Source organism: Pelobates fuscus, chromosome 2 (genome assembly GCF_036172605.1).
Source record: "Pelobates fuscus isolate aPelFus1 chromosome 2, aPelFus1.pri, whole genome shotgun sequence".
Classification (NCBI taxonomy): Eukaryota; Metazoa; Chordata; class Amphibia; order Anura; family Pelobatidae; genus Pelobates; species Pelobates fuscus.
Window position 1 is genome coordinate 421,077,468 of NC_086318.1, and position 16,391 is coordinate 421,093,858.

The following is a 16,391-nucleotide window of genomic DNA, read 5'->3' on the forward strand; positions in this document are numbered from 1 at the left end:
GGTCATTGGGCTTGGTGTGGGAGAGGTCGTCGTTGTTCTCCGTTTTACTGACCACGTCTGCAGAGTTTGGTTCGTGGGGGAGAGTATGTTCGGTTCCCCCTGCGTTATTCTTTTCGTATTCCAGACTGAGGCGAAGATGGAAGGATTGTCAGGCGTGGTTCTATCTAGGGTTACCCATTGTTTGTGTTGGGGATTGGTGTGCCATTCCAGGATTTTCTGTAGGGCTGTCGCTTGCTGATATTTCCGTACGTCTGGGAGTGCTAATCCTCCGTTTCGTCTGGGTTGGCAGAGGAGGTCATATCGCAGGCGCGGGCTTCGTCCTTTCCATATGTATGTTAAGAATGCAGTCTTCAGGGTAGCGAAGAATGTTGTTGGTATTGATATGGGGATTGTGTGGAAGAGGTACAGCATTCTGGGCAATGCGTTCGTTTTAAGAACCGCTATACGGCCTAGCCACGAGATGTGCGGGAAATTCCAAGTCCGCAGGTCTTGTTGAATGCGGGCGAGGAGGGGGGCGAAGTTAGTTTGGTACAGGGAATTCGGTTCCGTCGTCACCCAGATCCCTAGGTATTTCATTTTGGATTGACACCATCGAAATGGAAAGCTCGAGGCGATGGTTCTATGGTTTCCCGTTGGGTCAGTTATATTCAGGAGTTCGCATTTGCTGAGGTTGAGCTTGAGGCCCGAGAGGCGTCCATAGTCTTCGAGTTCTTTCATTAGGCAGGGGAGGGTTATTCTAGGTTGTGTTATTGTCAGGGTACCTGTAGCCTCTACCTCTGATAAGAGGAGAGACTTAGACGTTTTCCCGTTCAGAAGGGCTGTTTCCTCCGTTCCTCGCGGTTCCTCCGGTCGGTTACACGCCGGCCGCGAGGGATCCACGCCCTTTTATGACGTGACGCTCAGTAGCCGACGTCATGACGCCAAGCCTGCTCGACCTGTCACTCAAACCCTGAACACGAACCAGGACTCGTCGGGGGTGTGATTACCTCCTAGAACCGGGGTATTTAATAGAGCTTCCCGCATTTGCTCATTGCCCTGTCGTGGTTCTAGCCAGTCTAGTCACTCAGTGCTCTTGTATGTCTATTGTCTCTTTGGTTCTGATCCGGCTTGTTTGTATTACTCTGCTTATCTCTGTTATCCTTTGACCCGGCTTGTCTCTCGCTTACCTGTCTTCTCGTTCCCTCGACCTCGGCTTGTCTCTGACCATTCTCTACTTACTCCTTACGTTAAGTCCGGCCATTCTAAGGTCCGGTATACGTACCTACTACACTTTGTACTCTGCGTGTTGGATCCCTGTCCAGATCCTGACAGTTATGAAGAACAACAAGTCGTCCGCGTATGCGGCAACCTTGTGTGTGGTGTTTTTCCATGTATATCCCTGGATGTTGTTATTCCGTCTTATTGCTTCCAGTAGGGGTTCGAGCGTGAGCGCGAATAGAAGTGGGGATAGGGGACATCCCTGTCTTGTGCCATTACGGATCGGGAAGGGTTCTGTAAGGGCTCCGTTTACTCGCACTGTCGCAGTTGGTTCGCTGTATATTGCCTCAATCCACTTTAGTATGGCATCGGTGAATCCCAGCAGGCGTAGTATCATTGTCATAAACGTCTAGTTCACGCGGTTGAACGCCTTTTCGGCGTCCGTGGACAGCAGGAGGAGTGGTGTGTTGTTTCTCCTGGCGAGATGTTGGATGGCGAAGACTCTAAGGGTGCTGGTACGGGCCTCTCGTCCCAGTATAAATCCTGTTTGGTCAGGGTGTATCAGTGCTGGCATTAGTATGCCTATCCTGGTAGCCAGAATTTTGGTAAATAATTTTGTGTCAATGTTTAATAGGGAGATCGGCCTGTAACTGCTGCAGATCTCCGGGTCTTTTCCTGGTTTTGGGATTACGGTTATCGTAGCTGTCAATGATTCGGTGTGGAACCCGTTTCCGTCCGTGATGGCGTTGAGGGCTTTAGTGAGCTTGGGGAGTAGGATGTCCTGGAGGCGTTTGTAGTAGTCTAGGGTCAGTCCGTCTGGGCCTGGTGCGCGGCCGGTTTAGGTATTTTTGATGGCTGCTCTTAATTCGCCCTCGGTTATCGGTAGGTTGAGTGTTTCAGCGTCTGCTGCGGATATTGTCTTGGGGAGGTGTTCCTGTATGAAGTGTGACATGTGGTCTCTTTTAGAGTGTTCTTGTGCTTCCGTGCCTATTTCGTGTGTGTTGTATAAAGAGGTGTAGTATGTGAGGAATTCCTTTGCGATCTTCTCTGGGTGTTGAGTGGTCGTGTCTCCTTGCGTTTTCAGTCTGTGTACTTGTGCGGGTTGTTGTTGCCCTCTGAGCATGTGTGCAAGTAGTCTCCCTCCCTTGTTCGCATGTAGGTAGAAGAATCCCTTCGTCCGTCGTAGTTGGCGAGTGTGTCTCTGGAGTAGTAGGGTGTGTAATTGCCTTCTGTTGTCCAGAAGTTCTTTGTACGTGTCTTCCATTTGGCTGCGTTTGTGTTGAGTTTCTAGTGTGTTGATTCGGTCTATGAGCTCGGACATGAGTCTGCCTGTTTCTTTTTTACGTTGCGAAGCAAGTTGTATAAGTTTGCCGCGTATCACACTCTTATGTGCTTCCCAGATAGTCATGTCTGAGACATCGCCCGTCTCATTTTCAGTGAAGTAATTTGTTAGAGTCTGGGTGATTTGCATCTTCAGTGGTATGTCAGTCAGTAGTGTGTCGTTTAGTCTCCAGGTCCGTTTTGAGGGTCTTGTGAACGGGGAGTCGATCTCTATGGAGACTTTGCTATGGTCCGACCACGTCGCTGCATGTATGGTAGCGTTCTGGAGTCTCATTAGGGCTTCCTGTTGTAGAAACAAGAAGTCTATCCTGGAGTACCTCTTGTGTACGATCGAATAATGGGTGTAGTCCTTATCTGATGGGTGCATCGTTCTCCAGCAGTCGATCAGTCTTAGTGCCTGTAGAGAGTGGCGGATGTTCTTTATGTCCCTTTGCGGGATGCTGCTGTGTCCTGTGGAGGAGTCCATGTTCGGGTCCAGGGGTACATTGAAGTCTCCTCCCGTTATCAGTGTGCCTTCTGTAAAATCCGCTAGTTTCTGCAGTGTGGTTTTTAGGAAGCGTGACTGGTTGTTGTTAGGGACGTAGATTGTTGCTAGTGTGTATCTGCGGTTCGATATCTCTCCTTTGACAAACACGTATCTACCGTTCTCATCTATGAGTGTGTCAAGTTCCTTAAATTTCAGCGTGGCTGCCAGCAGGATCGCGACGCCCGCTTTTTTGGCATCGGGATGGTTGCTACAGTAGCAAGTGGGATAGTATTTGTTTCGTAGTGTGGGGGCCGAGCCTTCCCGGAAATGTGTTTCCTGTAAAAGGGCTATAGCCGTTGTCATGCCTTAACTATGGTATCCTCTTACTTCCTGGTTCCACGGAGCCTAGCCACACCCCTTTATGACACGGTCTCCTTATTTAATCCGACCGCACCAGCTGATCGACGCTGGATTATTGAACTACGTTCCGTACTCACGAACCGGCTACAACTTCGTTGTGAAAGCCTTCTGTTACCGGACCGGACTGGAAGACACTTCAAGTTCCCTTCACCTCTCCTCATCCACGACTAAAGCTGAACTCTCTTCACTTATGATAACCGCCTCTGAGGAGATCTCGGGAACCAGTGTTCTATGTGCCGGAAGCTAAGTAAAACCTCTGTGATAAGCGTTACATCTCAAAGCCGTTATTTCCTGTCTCCAAAGTCCTTCTATAAAACAACACAGTTACAGCTATCTTCAACTCATTCACTATACAAGTTAGCTGCATCTGTCTTGCTTCAGTTAAATGCTATGGAACAGCTATTGTAACTTCTTATCACCTAATTCGTTAATACTACTAAGAGACTCTTTCTGATTCAGTGTCTGCTAATTACTACCGTTTACTACTTAAAGCTACAGTGCCTGTAATTGTGGACTTCAGTTATCGTTTACTACTTAAAGCTACAGTGCCTGTAATTGTGGACTTCAGTTATCGTTTACTACTTAAAGCTACAGTGCCTGTAATTGTGGACTTCAGTTATCGTTTACTACTTAAAGCTACAGTGCCTGTAATTGTGGACTTCAGTTATTGTTTACTACTTAAAGCTACAGTGCCTGTAATTGTGGACTTCAGTTATCGTTTACTACTTAAAGCTACAGTGCCTGTAATTGTGGACTTCAGTTATTGTTTACTAATTAAAGCTACAGTACCTGTAAATTGGACTTAACGTCACAATATCTTCTACTTTTTATAATAAATATTCAAACTATAAGAAATCTGCAGTTGTGTTCCTTCATAACAAATGTTTAAACGTGACAGAATAATCCAGCCATTGTAATGGATCCAGCAGATTTCGATTCTACGATAACTACGCTGAATCAACGAGTCAATACACTAGCCCATGGTTTGCAAGACCTTCAAGTTACTAATGAAAGAATTCTCACTTATGTCAAAGACTTACAGACACATCCTCCTCATACTGTTCTGCACTCACTTAGCGATCCTGCTGTATGTAACCCTGAAAAATTCTATGGTGATCGTTCCAAATATAAGGAGTTTTTTTATTCCTGAAAATTATTGATTGCTTTAAAACCTAGATCTTATCCCACAGAAAGATCTAAGGTTTATTCAGTTATCTCATTTCTGAGAGGTGAACCTATGTCCTGGGCCCATTCCTTTTTGGACAATGATGACCCCATCTTAGATTCACTGGAGGAATTCCTTAAAGCCATGTCTCTTCTCTATGAAGATCCATACAAACAAAATACTGCTGAATTAACAATTAGAACCTTGCTACAAAACCATAGACCCGTTGAAGATTATATTGCTGAATTTAAAAGATGGGCAGCAGAAACGCAATGGAATGACATCGCATTGCGCAACCAGTTTCGAATCGGCTTATCTGAAGCTGTAAAAGATGAACTATCCAGAATAGAACTCCCTACTACTTTGAATGCTCTGATTCATCTATCGATCAGCATTGACAGAAGGCTTAGAGAAAGAAAGGCCGAAAAGGCTCTCTCAACTTCAACTGGGAAAAAATCATTTCATCCTCCAAAGCCTCCTGACAACCCATCCGAACCAATCGAACCTATGGAAATAGGGATAATAAGAAGTCCCCTCACTCCTGAAGAGAAAAATCAAAGACGTATATTAAACCTCTGCATGTATTGTGCCTCTCAAGTTCATTTAGTCTCTGATTGTCCTTTATTGAAACGGATAAAAGGCAGTAGGCAGTCTCATGCCTCTTCCATCCTAAGTGTACTTCCCTCTACAGCAAATACTCAAATGTCCCCTATCGTTCTTGTATTACAGTGGGACAATAAAAGAATTATAACCAAGGCTGTTATCGATTCCGGTGCAAATGGAGTATTCATCGACTCAGCCTTTGTAACAAAGAATAAAATTCCTTGTGTTCGTAAAAGAACTTCTGTGCCTGTTAAAGTGATTGACGGGTCCCTCATTTCATCGGGACCAATACTTCATGAAACCATCCCTCTAAAAGTAACCATCAATCATACTCATACTGAAAGTCTTATATTTGATGTTATCTCATCACCATTTTTTCCTATTATATTAGGGATCAACTGGTGAAGGAACCACAACCCTCAAATCTCATGGTTTCCCTTCTCTCTTGCCTTTAATTCCGATTATTGCAAGAAAACATGCTTGCAACGTATTCCAATTCTTCAGTCTACTAAAGAACCAGCTAAAACCTCATGTTGTTCTGACACCGAACTGGAGTTTCCTCCTCCTACAGTCATTGGAATCTTATCTTCTCTTATTGACGACATTAAAGATCTCAGTGAAGATGCTCTGGAACTTCCTAAATCAATTAAATTATCCAAGAAAAACGGTCTCTACTATTTTAAAGACCGGATTTATGTACCTCCCTCTTTCAGAATGAAAGTACTTGAATTTATTCATGATTCTCCTCTGGCAGGTCATCCAGGTATAAAAAAGACCCTTGAATTGTCTAAGAGATACTATTGGTGGCCTCGTCAAGACCAAACTATTGAATCTTATGTCAAATCTTGTTCTATATGCCAAAGATCCAAACATGTCCATCATCAACCATTCGGTCAATTATTGAATTTACCGATTCCTGAACGGCCTTGGCAATCCATTTCTATGGACTTCTTGGTGGAACAACCTCCTCCCTCTTATGAAATCGGTGATCTTGTCTGGATTTCCTCAAAGAACATCTCTACAAACCGTCCATCAAAGAAGTTAAGTTCCCTTTTTCTTGGTCCTTTTCCGATAATATCGGTTATCAACCGTAATGTTGTTAAATTGAAGCTTCCACCTACTTTGAAACAACATCCTGTTTTTCATGTGTCCTTGCTAAAACCTCATCATCCTGACCCTTTCCATAGAAATGTCACTTCTTCTCCTGATCCCATATTGGTCCAGGGTGAAGAAGAATACGAAATTCAAAGTATACTGGATTCAAGGATTCATCGTGGCTCTTTACAATACCTCATCAGATGGAAAGGATATGGAATTGATGAAGATACATGGGAAAACTCCTCTGTCGTTCATGCTGACAAATTGATTTCCAAATTTCACAAGCGTTACCCTTCTAAACCAAGTCAATAGCACCCAGAGGTTGCTCATTAAGGAGAGGGTACTGTCATGCCTTAACTATGGTATCCTCTTACTTCCTGGTTCCACGGAGCCTAGCCACACCCCTTTATGACACGGTCTCCTTATTTAATCCGACCGCACCAGCTGATCGACGCTGGATTATTGAACTACGTTCCGTACTCACGAACCGGCTACAACTTCGTTGTGAAAGCCTTCTGTTACCGGACCGGACTGGAAGACACTTCAAGTTCCCTTCACCTCTCCTCATCCACGACTAAAGCTGAACTCTCTTCACTTATGATAACCGCCTCTGAGGAGATCCCGGGAACCAGTGTTCTATGTGCCGGAAGCTAAGTAAAACCTCTGTGATAAGCGTTACATCTCAAAGCCGTTATTTCCTGTCTCCAAAGTCCTTCTATAAAACAACCCAGTTACAGCTATCTTCAACTCATTCACTATACAAGTTAGCTGCATCTGTCTTGCTTCAGTTAAATGCTATGGAACAGCTATTGTAACTTCTTATCACCTAATTCGTTAATACTACTAAGAGACTCTTTCTGATTCAGTGTCTGCTAATTACTACCGTTTACTACTTAAAGCTACAGTGCCTGTAATTGTGGACTTCAGTTATCGTTTACTACTTAAAGCTACAGTGCCTGTAATTGTGGACTTCAGTTATCGTTTACTACTTAAAGCTACAGTGCCTGTAATTGTGGACTTCAGTTATCGTTTACTACTTAAAGCTACAGTGCCTGTAATTGTGGACTTCAGTTATCGTTTACTACTTAAAGCTACAGTGCCTGTAATTGTGGACTTCAGTTATTGTTTACTACTTAAAGCTACAGTGCCTGTAATTGTGGACTTCAGTTATCGTTTACTACTTAAAGCTACAGTGCCTGTAAATTGGACTTAACGTCACAATATCTTCTACTTTTTATAATAAATATTCAAACTATAAGAAATCTGCAGTTGTGTTCCTTCATAACAAATGTTTAAACGTGACAGCCGTCTTTTCTCTCCGTAGTTCCCGCAGGAGGTGAGTCCGGCGCTCTGGCAGGTTCAGTCCTCGGCAATTGTGTGTGGAGATTCTTATTGGGTCCGGTCGGTATGCCATTTGGGCGGGTTGTTGTTAAGGTGTCTTAAGTTATGTCGGGTTACCGTTCTGTGGTCCTATGTCCGGGTGTCGCCTTTGGGGGTGTTGCTTGTCGAATGGTGTCGCAGGCCTTCTATTCGATCCAGCGGGTGTTCCGAAGGGGGTGTAGCTGCGGGGTGTGACGCGCGGGGGGAGAAGCGAGGGTGAGTGTTGTTCCTGTGGGGTGGTGGGTGTGCGTGTGTGTGCGTGTGTGTGTGTGTGTGTGTATGTGGGTCAGGTGTGTGTGTGTCTGTGTCCTAGGGGTCAGGTGTGTGCCGTCGGTCCTATGTGGTGTGTGTGGTGTGTTGTGTGGAGCAAGCTCTTTGTGGTCTGAGGTAGCTAGTGGTATGCGTGCGAGTGTGAGGTGTGTAGGTGTGCCTACGGTAGTATTCGACGGAGTCCCTATGAAAAGATCTCAGGGGGCCCCGTCTAAACCCCGCAGTATCGGGTGTGCACAGCGAAAGAAGTGGGAAGCGCGGCCGGGCGTCGGTCGTCTAGGGCCAGGTGCCTACTCGGGGTGTGGGTGAAGTAGGTCGGGTGTGTCCTAGTTGGGTAATCCTGTCCATCCACGTTGGTGTAGCTAGGGTGTACCTATTGTTTCAACTGTTTGTGAGTAGTGGGTTATGATGTCAATTTGGTCATAGCCGTCTGTAGCAATCTGGAGTCGTCTCCCCTCCAGGTCCCGCCCCCCCCCCCCCACCATGCGCGGGGTCGTTTCCTGTATCATCGTGGGGCAGTGGTTGGTGCTCCCCCGACCCCCCCCGAGGCAGTAGTGTGCCATGCATAGGTCCTTTATGACTGTCCCTCTGTCGTGTATTGTGTCCTGATGCCTCTCAGTCATCCCCAGCCCCCCCTTTCCCCCCCCCCACCCATGCACCGTCACGTCATAATTAGTTGTTCCGTAGTTAGGTTTGTGAGTATTCTATCTAGTATTTTACTCCCATACAGATCTTGGTGTGAGGATTGGTTTCCCCCGTCCTGGGCGTGTGGGCGGGTGATAAGCGGAGCGGGAGAGGGGGCCCCGGGGTGGCATCTAGTGCCTTACATTTCGTTTCTTGGTTGTGTGGCCCGCGGCCTCAGATGTGGCTTGTATGATCACAGCGTCTGTGTGGGTGGTCAGCTCTCTCTGGCGACCCTGGTTAACCTGAGAGTCATTAGCGTTCATGCCATAGCAACAATTTGTGTCCCGCCCCCATCCCCCCCCCCAAAACAGCCGTCATCCGCGAGGGAGCTGAGCAGACAGCTCAGAGGAAGTGCTCCCTCGCCAGCCGCCCACCAGCGCCGCCCCACCGCCCAGCAGCCCGCCGGCAGCCCAGTATGTCTTGTTAGCAGCAAGGCTAACAAGACATTTGCCTTGGGCATTTGGGGGCGGCTTTTTTTGCCGCCCCCTGGAAAATGCCGCCCAAGGCAAATGCCTTGTTTGCCTCGCGGCTAATACGCCCCTGCAAGCAGGCACACACAGACAGACCCAAACACACTAGCGCCCGGTGCCATGACCTGTGGCACACAATATAGAATGTGTCCCATAATATAAGCACCCTAGACGGCCGCCTAATCAACCAATAGGACTCACCGACCCTGCCACTATATCCCATACACAAATTACATGTTGTATTATCCATACAACCCCAGTATACCCCAGACCAGCGTTTCCCAATTGGTGTTCTGCGGAACCCTAGGGTTCGGCGGAACACTAATTGGGGTTCCGCCCCCAATTTGTTTTTTCAAATGGTCGCAGGTGGCGAGGGAGCAGTGATCTCCCTGCTCAGCTCCCTCGCGCGCACAGCAGTGATGCCGGAGCCGGAATATGACGTCACTCCGGCATCACTAGAAACTACGCGAGGGAGCTGAGCAGGGAGATCACTGCTCCCTCGCCGCCCGCACACCAGCCACTCAGCAGCCCACTCTTCAGGTACCACTCTTCAGCCACCCAGCAGCCCCACTGGACCACAGAGACTGCTCTCCAGCCACCTGGCAGCCCCACTGGACCCCAGGGACTCCATCCCAGCACTCCTAAAGGTAGGGGGGCTGGGTGGAGTAAAATGTTTTTGTATGTGTGTCTGTTAGGGAGTTTGTATGTGTTTGTGTGTTTGTCAGTGAGAGTGAATGAGTGCTTGTCAGTGAGTGTATGTGTTTGTCAGTGAGAATGTATCTGTTCTTGTCAATGAGAGTGTATATGTGTTTGTATGTGTGTCTGTAAAAAGTGTGTGTTTGTCAGTGAGAGTGTGTGTGTGTTTGTCAGTGAGAGTGTATGTGAGAGTGTATGTGTGTCTGTCATAGAGTGTGTGTGTTTGTCAGTGAGAGTGTATGTCAAAGAGTGTGTGTGTGTCTGTCAAAGAGTGTGTGTGTCACTGTATGTATCTGTGTCAAGGTTTGTGTATGTGTCACTGTGTGCATCTAAGTGTGTGTGGGTATGTGCCAGTATGTATCAGTGTGTTTGTATGTGCCTGTGTGTGTGTGTGTGTGTATCTGAGTGTGTCAGTGTGTATCTGTGGGTGCAAGTGTGTTTATGTCACTGTGTGTATCTGAGTGTGTGTATGTGTGTGTGTGTGTATTTGTGAATCAAGATGTGTGTATCTGAGTGTGTTTGTCAGTGTGTATCTGTGTGCCAGTGTGTGTGTATATCTGTGTGTCAGATACATATACACACTGACACCGAGATACACACTGGCGCATACAAACACAGATATACACACCTTGACACACACCGGCACATGCAAATACAGATACACACACCTTGACATACAGATACATACATACACACACACACAGATACACACTGTGTGTGTATCTGTGTGCCACTATCTGCCAGTGTGTGTATCTGTGTGTCAGAGTTAAACACACTGGCACATACAAACACAGATACACACACCTTGATACACAGCCACATACAAACACAGATACACAGACTTTAAAACAGACGCACACACCTTGAAACACAGATAGATACATTCATACATACACACACACACAGATACATATTGTGTGTCAAGGGGTGTGTATCTGTGTGCCACTATCTGCCAGTGTGTATCCGTGTGTCAGATTCATACACACTGGCACATACAAACACAAATACACACACCTTGACACACAGATAGATACATACATACACACACACAGATACACAATGTGTGTCAAGGTGTGTGTATCTGTCAGTGTTTGTATCTGTGTGCCACTATCTGCCAGTGTGTATATCTGTGTGTCAGATTCATACACACTGGCACATACATCTTGATACAGAGACACATACAATCACAGATACACACACACACACACACACACTGTGTGTTCATGTGTGTGTCAGATATACAACTGGCACATACAAGCACATATATACACACCTTGACACATGGCGCAAATACATTTTTATTTTTTTCGGAGGGGGGGGGGGGGACGCACAATATTGATACACTATGTCAAAGGGTTCCACAGGAAAAATTAATTGGGAACCCCTGCCCCAGACCCTTACTACATCCTCTATCTCACTGCAATACTGCATACAGCACACACACACACACAAACGCAATTATTACAATCACTTATATAGCATCAACATATTCTGCAGCGCTGTACAATAGGTAAAACAAGAGAAACAATTAATTCAAACACAACAGGTTGACATACAGGATACAGCCTGATACAGCCCCCCGCCCCCCCCCCGAGATATCAGTCTGCCCCAATCTGACACTGTGCCTTCATTCTGTGTTAAACCATTTTTGAACAGTTTAAAACTAAACACCCATATTCCCGTCCCCCACTGGAGGTGCGTCTAAAGCAGAGATTAGAAACTTCCTTCTAGCCATAGCAATTCATACCAGCGATGAGCTCTGGGAAAGCAGTCAGCCAATCACAGCTGCCCATTGCTTTTGCTAATGCTCAAGCACACAGAGCAGATGGGTTCCTGGGAATTCTTGCTTAGCATTAAAAGCATTAAAACAGTTTACCACTGAATGGAAGGATGGTGCCAGGAGACTCCAGACACTATAACCACTTCAGTGGAACACTTTGAGCACCATAACAACTTTTTCAAGCCAGTTTTATGAATGTGGGTTCACCGATTGGCTGAGAGCATTAGCTGTTCGCTCTCAGCCAATCAGTGGAGCTGCTTCACGATTCTGCTAGAGCCTTCCATTTTTAGAGAATTTTAGACAACGGCATGGCAGAGAGGCAGGGAGATTTGGCGCTGTAACACAGACTTTGTTGTTGTTTTTTATGAAGTTGTTATGGTGCCTACGCTGTCCCTTTAAGGTATATACCTTGGGTGTTTAACATCTGTTGATGGACTGAATTTCCCTTTAACTTCCTGCCAGTCAGCATTTGTAAAATGGTGGGAATTGTTATGCAGCAACAGCTGTGGACAAGGTGAGCTCCTACTACTTTATAATATATTTTATTCAACATCTGTATTGCTGGCTCTAACCATTGGTGATGTCATGTTCCAGGTGTACTCGTCTGCATTTAACAGCAGCGTTGAATGCTTTTCAGAGCATGTTCTTATCTTAACCTTATTCCTGAAATGACTGTCTATAGATATGTTATATTTTAGATCTTCCAAATACTTAATCACCCATAGCAAAGCTGTACCTGGTCCTGGGTAGATGGGCTATATTTTAAAGGGGCCTTTAATATGATGTTTACTGATTTCCTACATTTATCCAATATTGATTAGTGTGTGAAACGATACGCTATCCTAAAACTCTGCCCTTGGCATCTTACAGGCAGCAGAGAGGAGCATTAAAAAGGACGAAACGAGAAGCCGAAAAAAAATGTTTGGTTCTCTTCTTCCAATGCAGTGTGTGCCCACTGAACTGGACTGAACTGGTTAGTGATGCCAATTGCAAATTTTCTAATAAACATTTAAAAGAAAAAGTTTAACACGATATGTAGGAAATTTTCAAACTTTATACAGTGGTGTAAGTTCCAGAAAAAGAGTTGTTTCCCCATTAACTAGAAATCCAAGCCAGTAAATATATTAAATTTCATACTATAAACTATAAAAAAAAAACATTAATTGTGAAGTAACCGTACTATATATTTGTTGCATGAGGTCAGGGCTGGCAGGTGAAGTGGACCAGCTGATAAATCAGAATAATTTGTAGTAATTTCTATGAAATCGCTTAGCTTGTTAGAGCAGGATATTTTGGGACAGTACCTCCCTAGGTGTCAGACTCTTTTTTTGGATGATCTTAATATTTAGATAGGGTCCTCTCCACTAAAGTTGTGGTGAAATAAAAACAACGTTTTTTTATTGTGTCCTACATTCTACAAATCAGTTTGCAAGTCATCGCTACTTGCTGTTTAGTGAACAGACCCCTTGCTGAGTTAAGGAGTATATCAGAGGACCACAGCAATGCAATGCATATTACCAGTCTCAGAGATTATGTCAAAAGATCAGTTCTACAAGAGAATGGTGTGCATGAACATTCCATTGGTTTCCATGGTGATTGCTGCAGTTTTAGAACGTTGCCCCAGAATAGCTCTATGTACAGAACCCCTAGTGTGGTCACAAATAACTTGTATATATCAAATGCTTTAATTGTAATTGCCCAATGAAAATTCTATAAGTTATATATGATCAGGTTACTAAGTTTAGTTTTAAATATCAGAAAACTCATGTTTCCCAATAAATTCTGCCTTTATGAATGTATATAGTTTATTTAATTTAGAAAGACTAGAAATGATCCTAGCCTGTGAGATTCAGAGGGGAATAAAGCTCCTTTATATAACCTGATAGCCAGTGAAATGTATCATTTAAACCACAAAAAAAACAAAACAAAAAAAAAACAAGATTCCTAACCAGTAACTGCTAAACCATCTCATGTAGAAAGTGACTGATAATAAACACCCTCTGATATGAATGAGTTTAGATTTGGAAGTTTATTCTGAATCCCATGTGGCACTAAGTGAGCTGCTTGTAAACTAACCCTGGCTGTGCTACAGAAATCTCAACTAGGCAAAGCAGCCCTCAATGAGAGAATAGGGGGAGGCAGCCTAGTGGCAGGGGAGGGCTGATAGACCAACAACAAGCTCAGAGAGCTCACTATAAGACTCAGTGGACAAGGAGGACGGTTATCTGATGAGGCTGAGAGACCAGGAGGTCCCACCATACAGCATAGGGCAGGGATTACAAGTCTGTAACCTGGGTCTGCAGTGCAAATATACAGGGTCAGATAGTCAATAGGATCAGCCCTGGGGCACATTCTAAGACTGGCTGCATCACAGCAGGGGTAGTAGAGTATCACTAAGCAGCACAGAGCTAGTTCTCTAAATAGCCAGAACACAGAGGTAGAAGGTTAGATAGTCAGCACACAGGGCTAGTAGGTTAAATACCCACAACATAAATGTAGCAGGGTAGATAGGTAGCAGCATAGAGGTAGTCGATTGGATAACCCTCACACAGTAGTAGTAGATTAGATATCCAGCACACAGGGGTAGTTGGTTAGAGAGTTGGCTCGCATGAGTAGGAGGTTAGAAAGTCTGTAGTTGTGGGGTATTACATTAGATAAAGAGCCCCGGGGGTAGTAAGTTGTATAGCCAGCACACAGGGGTAATAGTTAAAATATCGCAAAGGGGTAGTTGGTTAGTCAGTATCCCAAGGGTAGTAGGTTAGATAGTCAGCTGCCCATAGGTAGTGGGTGCTGGTACAGGGGTGCAGTCCAGGTTGGTCTTTTTGGAAGGGGGAGGGGGGAATCCTTGGACTACACTCCCCACTGCCAGGGATGAGGCTGCTGATCGGAGTGCACACTCACTGTTGCCCAGGACTGAGTGCCCTTGGAAGCCCACCATGCCGGAGCCTGGCCTGAGCTGAACCCCTGCCCGGGACCTAGCCGGCAACACCTGGATGTATCCCCGGACTGCAAGCACCCAGTGCACCCGCCAGGGGGCGACACAGACACCCACCCAGGCAGCTACCTACCGACCCAGCCGGAGATTTAAATAGCACGTGGAGCACGGGAGAGCCTGGAGACCCCCTCCCCCCAGTCTGACACTTAACCCCTTCCTCCCCTAGTCTGGTATTTAACCCCCAGCCTGCCATTTAACCCCTTCCTCCACTCAAGCCTGGTATTTAACCCCTTCCTCTCTCCCCCAGCCTGCCATTTAACCCCTTCCCCCAGCCTGGCATTTGACCCCTTCCTCCCCCAGCTTGGCAGTTAACCCCTAACTGTGCCCTCCAGTGTTTGAGGAGCGGCTGTTTTGGGGGTTCAGGGGTACAGCAGTCCATGTGTACCCCGGACCCTCAGCTCTCTGGAGGTGCTCCCAGCCGTTGACCCACCCCTCCCAGGGGAGACCCCATCTCGACCCCTCTCATTCTCCTCCCCCGGCCGGCCGCCCCCTGTCCCGCGGTGGCTCCGAGGTGCTGTGCTGGTGGCGGTGGCTCCTCCACCCAGGCCGCTCCCCTGGACCCTGAGAGCGGGGGCTGCACGGCTAGCCCCCCCGAGCCGACACTGAAAGCTGGGCGCATCAAGAGGATGGTGAGACTGGCAGCCGAGCTGCTGCTACTGCTTGGACTACTCCTGCTCACCCTGCACATCACAGTTCTCAGAGGGAACCCCGCCACCCCTGCCAATGCCAGCCAGCACCAGGTGAGTGACTACTTACCTGCCAGACACACATTGGCCATCTGCCTGGTCTCATTGCTTTCATGACCTAAATATATATATAAATATTGTGCAAAAAGTAACCTCAACTAGACTTGTTTCTTTATGTTTAATGGATGGATAGATGTTTGTAGAACTGTGGAGCCAGCCTTTCTTTATTTGGGAAAATGGAAGAAAAAATGGTCATCAAAAATCCCAAATTAACAGTAAACTACTAAAGGTTCCCTCTAAGTGCAGTCAGTCTCTGGCTGATGGGATTTGTCAAGCAATATATATTCCCTGATAACCCAGGTGTCTCTGAACCTCATTGCTTATTAAGTCTACTGAAGAATCCTGGGAGTGCCAGGGGTAGCTATCACTGGCATGTAGGGTGACCAGGACCACTGAAGACCACCATCCCCTCTGACTGTCCAGCTGTGCCCTCCATTTCCACAACAGCTGGAGGGCCAAAGGTCATCCATCACTATTCTACACCAAACTGTGAAGAATGGGCTTGTTGGATGGGTGCTGTGATGTAATGTGTTTATGTGGACAGATACTTGAGAAGGTGTCACATCTTGTCTCCTTTTATAGTTTTGTTATGTTTTGAGGATGGATTAGTGTATCAAAAGTATCTTACACGAGAATTGTTTTATTTTTTTTGTTCCTCCAGCTTCCAGGCACAGTTAATTTATTTTTCTAGTAATTTATGGTCTCTCAGTGCATTGAGGACCCTGAGAATGTGCAATGTAAATATTGGTAGTTGTGTCACCTTTCAGATAAAGGGACCTGGCACAAGATGAAAAGACACACAAGTTGCAAGTTGGCAACTGTCACTTGAATGATTTTCTGTCGTGTACTTAACACTCTATTGAATGGTGCTGCAAAGTGACAAGATTGTAAACTTTGTTGGCAAGGATTCAAGATTTCAAACTTTATTTTTTTTTTACTTTGTAATTCTACAATATGTGAGTACATTTGTCAAAATATTACCTTGTCTGAAAACTCACATTTTGTCTGCTTGAGTTTAGAAAGTTGGTATAATGACTATACACCACCAAAGCAGGACACACAGGGCTATTCAAGAGTTGT

The 16,391-nt window shown here is 45.8% G+C and overlaps 1 protein-coding gene across 1 annotated transcript in view; it reads left to right on the top strand.

Moving 5' to 3' along the window:
- The first annotated feature begins 14,820 nt into the window (after positions 1-14,820).
- Positions 14,821-16,391, top strand: part of ISM1 (isthmin 1) — a 56,355-nt gene continuing 54,784 nt past the window's right edge. The window contains exon 1 of the mRNA XM_063444029.1: positions 14,821-15,305. Coding sequence (XP_063300099.1) covers positions 15,192-15,305 — 114 coding nt within the window. The 5' untranslated portion in view covers positions 14,821-15,191. The remainder of the gene's footprint in view (positions 15,306-16,391) is intronic.